Source organism: Apus apus, chromosome 4, assembly GCF_020740795.1.
Source record: "Apus apus isolate bApuApu2 chromosome 4, bApuApu2.pri.cur, whole genome shotgun sequence".
NCBI classification, from domain to species: Eukaryota; Metazoa; Chordata; class Aves; order Apodiformes; family Apodidae; genus Apus; species Apus apus.
Window position 1 is genome coordinate 58237621 of NC_067285.1, and position 12502 is coordinate 58250122.

Consider the following 12502-nt stretch of genomic DNA (forward strand, 5'->3'; position numbering starts at 1 on the left):
AAGAATGATAAATTTATTTTATACCAAAACAAACATAAGAGATCAAGGCCACAGACTGCCTTTGACAAGTCTGCTTAAGAACACAGCTTTTAATTTCTCACACCCTAAGCTCAAAAAAGATGTCAGGCTACCTCCCTAACCTGTTACCTATCAGCACAATTGTAAGATCAAAAGATGCATTTTCATATGGTTTGCCAAGTAATCCTGCTAAATGTTAGTGTATTTCATACCTCATTTAAATAAAATTTGCACATATGAAGCAAAACACTAAATTCACCTAACATTATTTGTGATTATGATGGTGCATCCCACAACGGCCTGCAGAGATCTAGCCAAATGACATTTCTGCAAACTATGGTATCATGCCACCAGTAAAAGTGCAGCATAAAGCATCCTGGTAACTTACACATTACAGATTTCTTCTGATGTGACTGTTCTGCACTTTTATGAATATGAGTTCTGATGTTCTACCAACAATAAAACTTTTTCCATTCCCATTTTCTAACTTAGGGGTATCAGGATGTTAACAAGTCTAAGCATGGTATCCAAAAAGTTTTTTAGTGTTTCCATGCCTTAATTAGCATTTCTCAGTTTGCTGACTACCACATGAAAACTGCAGCCTCATTTTTCAAGACTCATTTTAAAAAACTTCTCTAATTTATTTACTTTAGAGCACTGCTAATACACAATCCTTTCATTTTGAGAGAAGCCTAATGTAACAGCTTTGAGAATGTGCTGGAACACCAACCATGATACTGTAACAACTATTCTGTAATTTATTACACTGCACAGAGGACACAGTCAAAACAGGCAGTGCTAACAACAGGATTTTCCAAAACAGGGAAGAGAAAAGTCATACAGGTTTGGGGAATGAAGCAGGCAAAGGAGAACTCAGTTTTATTTTCTTGTAAAAATCGCTCTGAAAAATATCAATTTAATGGAAAAACACAGAGTCATCACAAGATTTAAAATGCAGCCTTCTTTCCTGAGGTGTTCACTGATCGTTGGAGTCAAATGGATACTAAATTTAAAAAACCCTCAAATTACATTTAAGAGATGAGAGTGACAAATATTTCTATGATTAAAAAAAGCTTTTCCAAGTCTTCTATAAAGTGATCATTTTAAGAGCTGACATACAAATGGGGTAAGATCTTCAGTGTATGTAAACCACACTGAAAACTTTTTTGAGCAATTCTATGGAATGACCAATTCTATATTGGAGTTGTTCAGCCTGAAGAAGAGAAGGCTCCAAGGGGGCCCTCATAGTGGCCTTCCAGTACCTGAAGGGGGCCTACAGGAAAGCTGGGGAAGGTCTTTTTACCGGGGCTTGCAGTGAGAGGACAAGGGGTAATGATTTTAAGCTGAAACAAGAGAGATTTAGGTTAGGGATGAAGCGGAAATTCTTCAGTGTAAGGGTGGTGAGACACTGGAACAGGCTGCCCAGAGATGTTGTGGGGGTTCCATCCCTGGAGGTGCTCAAGGGCAGGTTGGATGGGGCTCCGAGCAGCCTGTTCTAATGGGAGGTGTCCCTGCCCATGCAGGGAAGTGGAAACTCGATGATCTTTAAGGTGCCTTCCAACTCCAAACATTCTGTGATTCTGTGGTTTTCTTCCTAATCTTGTAAATCTAACATCTCTTCATATTATTTCAGTCATAGGCCCACCTAAATTATAAACAGCTATATACTGCAAGTAAAGATCCAAACTATTTCAGAAGAATCGTGCAAAACAAATGTTACTTGACAGACAACACAAGATAGAAATCTTACCAGTCTGTTTATACGAACAAACTCTTCTGGGGTTTTGGCCCATGGTGGAAGTTCAACATCAGACACCACTGTTCCATCATCCATCACTCCCAGATTGTAATTGTTGCTGTTGACAAATATCTCTGGGAGGTAATAGAATTCAGGAATCAATTCCTGTACACAAATGAAAAACAATGCCATGTTATAAATTCTGTCAGAGCATGCACTTTGTCATGTTAAAAAAAGAATAATCATTATTAGCATAGCATTAGACAAAGAGAGTATACAGACATCCATCCCCCTCCCCTCCAGAATGGGGAAATCCCTTCCTTCATACTTTCTAAAATTGAAGCCTTTAAATATGAAAAATCCTTGCACTTTTAACATGACAAAGAACTAAAACACAACAGGCTATACAACAAAGAAGTCAGAACACTGGTTTTGATTGCATATTATGCACAGAGAAACTTATAAAACTAAAGTAATGAACATCACATGGTACAATAATATTTAGTGACAGACAACCAAGGATGTTAAGAAGTTGGGGAAAACTGCTTTTTTCACATCTTAATACAATCCCCATTTTTAAGTGCTAATGCACAAATGGCAGGCCATAGTTTGGGTGAAAGTAGCACCATACGTATTCATTACAAAGGTGTAAACAACAGTTAAATTCTTATTCTTTCTAACATAAAGGCTCTAAGACCTTAATGTTTAGGCTACTATCTAAGATTGTTCAATGCTCAGAAATATTTTTTTTTAAAAGTCTAAAATACCTAGAGTTATACCACATTTTCAGAAAAAAACACACAAAGCTGAATCGAGTAAATATTTTTCTTTCATAGAAAGGTCATTAACTCAATTATGTGTCCAGTCTATAATTACAGGGAAGAATCATGCATAATTACACACTCACACACACAAAAGAAGGAAGGAATTTCACATGGTTACAAGGTCTGTGGATGCACTGAATTCTTTGTCAGGATCACTGCTGCTTAAACAAGTGGGCTCTACAGGCCTGTGCTGAACAGGACCGGAAGGTGGCATTTAACACCTCCATGGCTGGCCCTTCCTGGCAGTTTTGCAGGTAGAGCCTGCTATGCTGAACTCAGCTGAGGAAAAAAACACAAGCACATACAGCAGAGGAATTATAATTTCCAAGTCTTACGAGAAAAGCAAAGTAATACTAAAGCCTAAAGAAAGAAAACAATTTAAGCAGATAATGGCACGTTCTAGTACAGAATTGAAAACTATATGTGAGGAAGTAAAAGTAAGCTCCAAAGGATAAGGATTTTCTCCTGGATAAGTGGAGTGCTTCCCTATTTTGCAAACAGACATGCAACTTCATAGATTATCATTTGTTTTGTAAAATATGCACTAGGATATATATAAACATATCTAATTTGATGTGATTGGAACCTCATTTACACACTTTTATAGATGTCTCCAAAGTCCCGCATCACACTTAGTAAAAAAGTCCATTAAGATATAACATATATCTATTTCTGCCGTTAATATATTTCAAAGATTTTTTTGTTTTGGTTTGGGGTTTTTTTTGTGGAACTTGATGATGAGACTTAAATACACCATATAAACGTGGCAATTTGATGGATTTGGAAAACTGAGCCACTAAACTACAGAATTTACTTCCTTCATAAAGAAAGGATCAATACGTGTAATTGCTTCAGGAAGTGTATTTCATAGCAAATGACTGGTGTAAAATTTGCCTTCCATCCAGCAAGTGCAAACTACATGCCACTTAAGTAGTAGGAAAAAAAAATCAAACTGCCCTACTGGCATTGTCTACAGTGGGTGTAGTATGTAGCTACATCAGAAGCTCAGTAGATCGGACCTGAAACCCAGTCTTGACATGGGTCAATGGATCAGTAGTCTCCCAGATAGCCCCTCAGGGCCAGCTATGGCATCAGCAGCTTTCCAAATGGCTGAGTGTAATAGGGAGGTCATCAGATTGTGCACAAGGTCAATCCGAAGTAGCCAGGGCAAAGACAGGAAAGATCAAGCAGGAATTAAGCTATTACCACCTCCATTCTTGTGTGAAAAACTCCTGGCTTTGAATCGTACATCTTTTTGTTTACAGTCACCTTAATTAACTAGGCAGGGTAAAGACATTCTTCTGTACCAAATGCTTGACAAGTACTTGATAAAAAGATATTTGAAACTATTTAATTGGATAAGTGAAAGAACAAGAACATATCAAGGATAAAGGTTTGCAAAAAGAAAGTACTCCAACACTGAATTTTCTGTAGTTTTTATCATCATCAGACAAACTAACAAAGAAAAAGCAGAGATGCTGGACTATTAATTTGACAGCAGCATGCACCACAAATATGAAATCATACTATGATTCTGAATACTTAAAACATAAGCTCATTACATATGGTACTGATGTTTTTATTTATATATATCTATATATAAATATATCTGTACAGCTATTCATTAGTTTCTTTTAAGATCAGAAAGCATTTGGCTTTCCAGAACACACATTGTTTTCATTAGATTACACAGGAACAATATGCTGTCTGGAAACTTAAAAATTCTAACTTCTGTTAGTTTGACTATTAGAAACTTCATAAAACGTTATTTCATTACTCCAGAAATGAGTTTGCAGGACGTTTTTCACTGACACCATAATGAAACATTTTTACAAAAGGAGCTTCTTTATTACCTGATTTTCTTATATTGACCATTTACACATGGGAAAAGGGAGTGTAAACACATACACCGGGTCATTCTAATGGAGCAGTATTTAGCACCAGTTTCCAGTGAGTGAAAATGACACATTAACTAAAGGCCAACAGCTTTCCTAAAACCAGCAAATAAGCCTGGTAATAAAATATATAATTTTTATCAAGTTTACAAATATTCTTCATGTATTTGGTAACTGCAGTCATTAGTAGACCTTCTCAACTCGATTTACTGAGTCTTCTTTTTTTCTTAAAATATTCATATTACATGCATTGATTGATACAAAATCAGCAGGTGCTGACTCACATACTTAACTCCATTAAAATGGAACTTTTTGTACACCTGAGAACTTCAAAAAGATTAATTAATGCACATTTTTCTTGTTTTTTAAGGGGGGAACAAAGGAGTTACTTGTGGTTTCACACAAGTGCCACATGAAGATGGAGGACCTGCCGTGAGGGACCAGACTGTAGGACCACTTAGTATCTCACCTGGAACAGTGACAAGGACTGGAAGACTAACACAGGGCAAATCCAGTCTTTCCACAGATATTCTACCAGTTTCTTACACTTTCATGGTTTGAAACTCCTCTGTGCTTCTGATTTTTAAAGTAATTAATAATGTCTTCCACACTATAATTTCATCTACAAAGGTTTTTCTTTTGGCTATTCTAAAACTGTTTCCTAACAGTTCCAGTGGATGGTTATAGTACCCATATTATGAAAAAGAGTAAATACTAATTCCTTATTCACTCTTGTATACACTATAGACCTATAGAATCACATTATTCCTCAGTGGTCTCTGTTTGCAAGCTAATGGATTCTACTAACTTTGATTTGGTCCCTCTGGAGGTCTTCCTTTTTGACTAATCATTTTGGTTGCCTTCATACTTTTTCTAATTCTACTGAACCCTGTCTGGAACTTTACACACAGTAATGGTAGAATTGTCCCACATCGCTTTTTTTTTAATAAGATTTTACAGACTATTGAAAGATCTGTATGATTTGTTGAAGGTCTTGCTTTAGCACAGTTGTGTGGAAAATGAGTTTCAGAAATGCCTCTGTTGAAATTCACCAGTTCCATGGAGTAGAGACAGACATCTTTATGATAAGCAATACTTCAATCTTCTGCTGTGTTTTTGATGTCATTAAAACTGATGAAGAAGCTCACAGAGAATATTAACATGAATCTATCACACAATATTTCTACTGGTATATTATTTTTTAAAAAATTAAAATGTGTCACATCAGGATTCTTATTAAAATGCTTACAAAATTCTTCATCCTACCAACTATTGCCCTTTACCGCATGGAAACAATAATTCCTAAGGAAACTTCACTAATTTTTATATATTTTTTTTTAACAAACATGTAAAATGGACAGAATGTCAGTTTAACACTGGTAATTTATTTTCATGTTTGCCACCACACATAAAAAATCTATACAGGATACACTATTTCTTTAATGTAATAAAATGTTACTTTCTTCTTTTGTTTAGAAAACAATAAACAGATGTATTTTCAAGCACAGTTATATGATCTGCAAAGGTGTCTAGGAACAATGACACAGATTGCCTAACCATATTAAAACATTTATAGGATACCAGATTTTTTAACTAAATTATTTCACAATCACATTAAGCAATATTAAGCCTATCTATAACCTGTCAAGCAGAATAATAAAAATGCATATTAGAGGTCTAGGTTTTTATTCGTATTGCCACACTTTATTTTTTCTGTTAAGGGACTCCAATGGCATTCAAAAATATATACTCATCTATTAAATTAATTCAAATTTCATTTTTTTCATCACACTTCAATGTAATAATTTTCATGACTGTGGGAAAGTATAATTCTATGTACCTGTGAGTTTCCCTATATCTGCTATTTGTGTGCTCTTTCTCACAGAACTAAGAAATTGGCTCAAGACATTGCCTGAAATTCTCAAAACTTTTAAGAAAAATACTTCAGCAGGCTTCCATTAAAATTCTAAATTGAATTAATGAAGAAATTAGTTTTATCGATGTATAATAATCTTGTTAAACTTCTAAGATATTATATTTCAAATACTTCCTAGTTTAAGAAAAATATTAAAATGTTCAGTAATTTAAAATTAAGGAAAGAAAATTATAAACAACTACAGATATTTATTTAATTAATGTAGCTTAATGAAATATGTAAGTACAATTAGTAGTTGATTCACTATTGATCAATAAGTAGCTTTTATTAAGTCAATACTTTATTTCATTAAAAATGCATTTTTAATGCACTTTAAATCCTGTCAATACACAGCTTATATGTACACAAAATTATTTTAGTTTTTATTTATGATATATGTAAAAGTATGCAGTGGTATTTATTGACCACATTTATACACTATGTAATATGTTGTTCAGGTTAATTTGACAGAGAAAGAGGAAAAAATTGTACATGTAACTATGTTCCTTTCCTCCATTTTTTTAAAATCAACTGGCAGTTAAAATCATAAAAAGGTCTAAATGAAATCTTGAAGGTCACCTTATCCACGTTTCCTTTCATAGACAATTATCTACAGCTATTCTTGAAAGATGTTTCTTTGCCTTATTCTTCTAAAATTTTCAATAATGGGGATCCTAACAATTTCTAGTGCTCATCTTCTTAACATCTAGTCTGCTTTTACTGGAGGTGGAGCTCATTTCTTGTCCTGCTTGGACTGAATACAAGCAGTAATTGCCATTTTTTAAACTTAGCATTGTGCGGGAGCAGTTTTTTTTCATCAGGGACAGCAAGACCCATTCCCACCAGCGCTTTCTGACCACTATTCCCCTCCCACAGGACAGGCAGCAGACACACTAGCAACAAGGCTAGTACAGAGGCACAGGGGAACAAGAAGTATTCAGCAGAATTCATCTCAATATAAGAATGAAATTCTTCACAGTGAGAATTACTGTTCCCTGGAACAACCTTCTCAGGGACATGGCAGAGTCCTCATCACTGGAGGTTTTCAAGGTGGGACTGGACAAGGTGCTAGCTAATCTCATCTAGGCTACCTTTCCCATGAAAAGTTGGATCAGATGATCTTAAAAGGTCCCTTTAGCCTGGGCTGTTCTGTGGTTCCATGAAATGAAGTGCACTGTGCCTACCAGCCAAAAGCTCCAGCAGGGTAAAAGCATTACAAGTGCCACTGCCAAGGCACTTTATGTTTCTGTCCTTGTTCCTCTTTTCTCCAAAGTAAACAACCTAAACCCTTCAATTTTATATGACCAGTCTCATTTTCTAGACTTCTGGCCATTCTCCTTTGGACTTGAACAAATTTGTTCATTACTTACTTGAACTTTATTATTTCAACAGCTACACAAAAACTTTGGAGCAGATATTAGAAGTATTTGTTTAATTTTTAATACAATTATGGCTGGGTATAAAAGAAGCAGACCACAAATATTAGATGGAACTTTCTGATTCATACACCCAGATGTTTATATTTTTAATGACTGCATTTCCCACAGATTACCATACACAGATCTGACTAGTTAGATGTATTTTTTTTTTACTCAGAGAAGTATTTTCCTTTTATGGATCTTGGCACAAGTTTACAGAAAACTAAATATTTCAGGAAAACCGAAGAACTGCATCTTAAATATGTTAAAAATTTTGCTACACCAGACATACAGTTTTTGGTTAAAAATATGAATTACTACGTACCTGCTTCTGAATTTTGCTTTTGGACATCTCTGACCTTGCTACTACTATGACACGAAATTTCTCCCATACAAAAGTAATGTTGCCAGTCTAGCAGCAACTTTACTCCTTGTAACTTTTGAAACTCCTGTCTATTACATGGAGAAGTATAAAACAACACAAAGCATATGTAGAAAAGCTTATCAGGTTACAGGGTGTCTAAGGCATGCTTATGTTAGGCAGCCTGTTTCAATAAGCATGAGTTGCCATTTTGCAGAGTTTCAACTTTTATATTTATTTATTTATTTATTTATTTTAAAAGAAAGTCATTACATATGTCATTCTCAGTTTCTGAGTGTTCCAGCAGCTTGGAATCCTAGAGTTTCTTGCCTATAGTTCCAAGGCATAAACATACTGCTTAACATACCTTAAAATCAGTCATATTCAGTCCTGCAGTTTGCATGTGCTCATTGGACTATCTACCTCCCCCTCCATTTCCTCCAAAAACATCTCAAGTGTCTTGGTCAATTTTATTCAAATTTTACAGCAGGTTATAAAGATAACTAAGTTCTTATGAGTTTAAAAAACAATAATCAGGTGAGTAGAGTGTGCCTTGAGAGGCCCAGTACATGCAGCATAGGTTCACATTTTAGTAGTCTCCACAGAAGCTACACAGAGAGAGCACCCATTCCATCACAGAGAAAGTCTTAATTAGAGATTTACAGCTTTTTTGACCAAATGGGTCAATTAATTGCAAGAAGCAAATCCATAGGAGACAAATGCCAAAGGAGAAGGATTTTTTCCCTCTTATAAAATACTACAACTATTAATAACCTTTTCCGAACATTCAAAACCTGATGTATCATTAGGTAAACAGAATTTTCCCAAAGCACACTTTAATGTTTATTGCCCATAAAGTTCAATGATGTAGTCCAGATTCTTGAGGCTTCTTGAAGACTCTCATGATTGAAAGAAAAATTCCACATTGAATACAAAAATCCACATTTAATGCATGTGACCCAGTAAAAAATTAGTAATCCACACAACAGTCACAGAAACTAAGCAATATCTGACTGCAGGTAACACTACCAGTCTTTTAATTTTGTGATATATTCTATATATTCTATAGGCATTTGGTTACAGATCTAACTTGTCTACCATAAAGATTTTTCCGCCCAGAGTTCATGCTTGTTTGAATAAAATACATCAGAAGCCACAGACAGGAACAGGTTTAACACTCTAATAAAAAGAGGACCTAATAATTTTCTGTGGAAAGTCAAAAGTTTCCCCAGATGTGCTTCTTTCAGTAAAAGTATGTGAAAGAGACATGTGAGTACTGGACATATTATGACTGGATTTCTGTATCATTTATCAAAATTCAATGGATTTATGTTTTTTTGTAAGTATTTTGTACAGGCCTTTAAGAACCCCTAGCTTAAAGTTTTAGTCTGGATGGCATTTAGTACTGTGAGCTTTGAAAGTTCTTATTTAACTCAAAATATGTACTGGAAAGGAAGAAAATTTAAGCAATATTAATGGACTGATGTACATGGGCACATTATTATTATTATTATTATTATTATTATTATTATTATTATTATTATTATTATTATTATTATTATTATTATTATTATTATTAATATGTGAGCACTTGTCCTATGAGATCAATGTATTAAATTATTTAATTTTGCTATTCTACAACTATTTCCCATAATTTTAAATATTTAAATAATGTCAATCAGATACATAAGCTATATTCTAATACCACTGTCTAATTAAGAAGTCACAGCACCAAAACTCAGCAAATCTTGTTAAATATTGCGTACTGGTAACTAATGTTTTAAGAACGATTTACAAAACCTGAAGAACAGTACATAAGAACACTAAGAGCTTCAAAAAGACTTTGAGAATGTGCTATGGCAGCAGAATCCCTGGTTTAGCTCAGGCTACGTCTAGTTCAAAGTTGGCACTGTCACTTTCCATAAACTGATTGTATCAAAAACATTTGTCCAGGATCAACTTGAATCATTAGCATAGTCATGACTCAGAAGCAAAGAATTAAAAAATGGCTGAAAACTGATAAGACAATTACTTTCAAACATATCACAGGACTATCTTTCAGAGATTAGTACCCATTTTACAATGGAACAGTGTAATTGGAGCGTACTAATGTTTTGTATAAGTTTATGGTCTTCCAGTATCTCCTTTAGAATAAAACTAATTAAATGCACCATAAAAATCCAAACCCAAGCCCATGAAAAAGGAACACAAAGCAGTAGAGTAAAAGGCATGAAGAACATGACATAAACCTAAAGTGACTGTAACTTGGTTAAAAATGGTAAAAAAAATCTATCACATTAAGCCAATCTAATTTTCTTTTTAAAAGGTAACTGCAATATTGGATGGTGAAAGGAAAATAGCAAGATGTTGCTTCACCTTGGAGAAAGACACTGAGACTGTCTCAGTCTCCCATGACATTCTTGTAAGTAGAGAAATGGAGATGAGATTAGGTTACAATAACGTGGGAGTACCCACGATTGTAACACATATTGCAAAAGCAGTTATCAATAGTTCACTGTGAAATTGGGAGGACATGGTCATGGGGTCTGTCCTGCTCCTAGTGCCAGTCAAAAAACTCATTAATGATCTGGCATAGAAGGTGCAGTAATAAAATTCCAGGTGACAATAAGAAAGCAACACAGCTGTTTGGAGGACAGCATGAGAATTTCAAATTATCTTGAAAAACTGTATGCATGTATTAAAAAATAACAAACAACAAACAAAAACCAAACCCAACCAAACCACAAAACAATCAGCACAGTACCACACTTGGAAAAGAGAAAATAACATGCAAAGAGCAACATGGGTAACAATTACACTATTTTACATAGAATGATAAATAAATTCATCAAGACAGATTAGCTGTCAAGCCAGAAATAACAACTGCTTCTGAACAAGTATGTGCAAATCTACACATTCATCAAAGAAAAACAGCAACGCAAAAGGACAGACTTCACTTCTGTATTGTGAAACTTAGTTCAAGCCCCGAGCTAAATTATTTTTCTGTTAAACACTGCCAGGCAACCCACCTTTGCTTTTTATACAGTATTAACAAAACTAACACAGATTGTTTGCACTAAAACATGTAAATGAGTGAGTTAATGGTCATGCCTTTGTAATACTTTTAAGGTACTAAGTGGTACTCTCTAAGACTTGAACTACATTTAATATTCTCAGTGAAGAAGCTTTAACTTAAAAACACTTGGTTAATAATTTAAAGGCAACACTGATGAGCTAATTAGTGAATAACAATGACAGAGTGATAGTGAGACACTAGCAAACTTCCAAAGGACTTTTAATTCGCATTGCTTAAATAAATGGATTGGGGAAAACTAGGAAATTAAATTTTATGCAACATATCACCTCTTGAAATCAAAATCTGAAAAGTTCAACCAAAGGTTATACTGCAATGCAGCCCTAGTTTCCTGCTTTGATCATCAATCCAAGGCTTTCACAGGATATTGACAAAGATTGCTTGTAACCACACATATGCTTTAGCTTTCTCTGTTGAAGTGATACCAGCCAACAAGAGTTGCTTCCACAGCTAGCTCATGTTAGTCTTCCTTGCAATATGCCTCCAAGATTAACAATGATCTTAAAACAGTGAGCGTCAATAACTACATTTATTCTCTTCACATGAGAAGCAAGGAAAAATAATTTCCTGTAGTCAGCTCAATGGTTCTGAAATTTCACACTTTTTTCAGCTGGAATAGAAATAAACCCTTCTTTTTCCTTCATGCCACCTACTGCTCATGCTTATAGATACAATACCATTCACTTTGGCCTGCAACGTTCAAGGTCTTAAAAGTGGCTTCCCAAGTCCTTTGTACGTCTGTAAATCAATGCATTAAGCTGTGAGGCTTTCATCAGTTGTAGAAGTACCAACAGGAATCTGGAGATCTTATGGTCAAAAAACCTTAGCATTATTTAATCAGCCACAACAGGCGACTACAGCTACACTCTCAGCCCATCAGAAATGTAAGGTAAAGCTTACAACCATTTCACCTGTTGAGAAATAAATGTTTTTACTGTGTTTGCCATGGATTGAATGGCATGGACAGTCAGATTCTTCAGCAAAGCCATTTCTATGGCTGTCCATATCTAAATTGTCAAGAGATTACACCCTCAAATAATTCAATCTATCTCAAGTTCCTAACTAGTGAGTTAATCTACTGTTGAGCATAAACAAGCTCTACACTGTCTTTAAAATGGCCAAGTGTTTTTTGTACTTAAGTGGCAGCCTCCCCATCACACCTAGAACTGCATTCATCTTTGAAGGAGTCAGCCGCTTTAAAAAAGTACACAAGAATCACAGAATGTCAGGGGTTGGAAG

General features: G+C 34.9%; 1 protein-coding gene across 3 annotated transcripts in view; it reads right to left on the bottom strand.

Annotated features, from left to right (window-relative positions):
* Positions 1-12502, bottom strand: part of LRBA (LPS responsive beige-like anchor protein) — a 406974-nt gene that overhangs the window by 96277 nt on the left and 298195 nt on the right. For all 3 annotated transcript variants that reach the window (XM_051619696.1, XM_051619697.1, XM_051619695.1), the window contains exon 46: positions 1769-1921. In XM_051619696.1, the coding sequence (XP_051475656.1) occupies positions 1769-1921 (153 nt within the window). The remainder of the gene's footprint in view (positions 1-1768; positions 1922-12502) is intronic.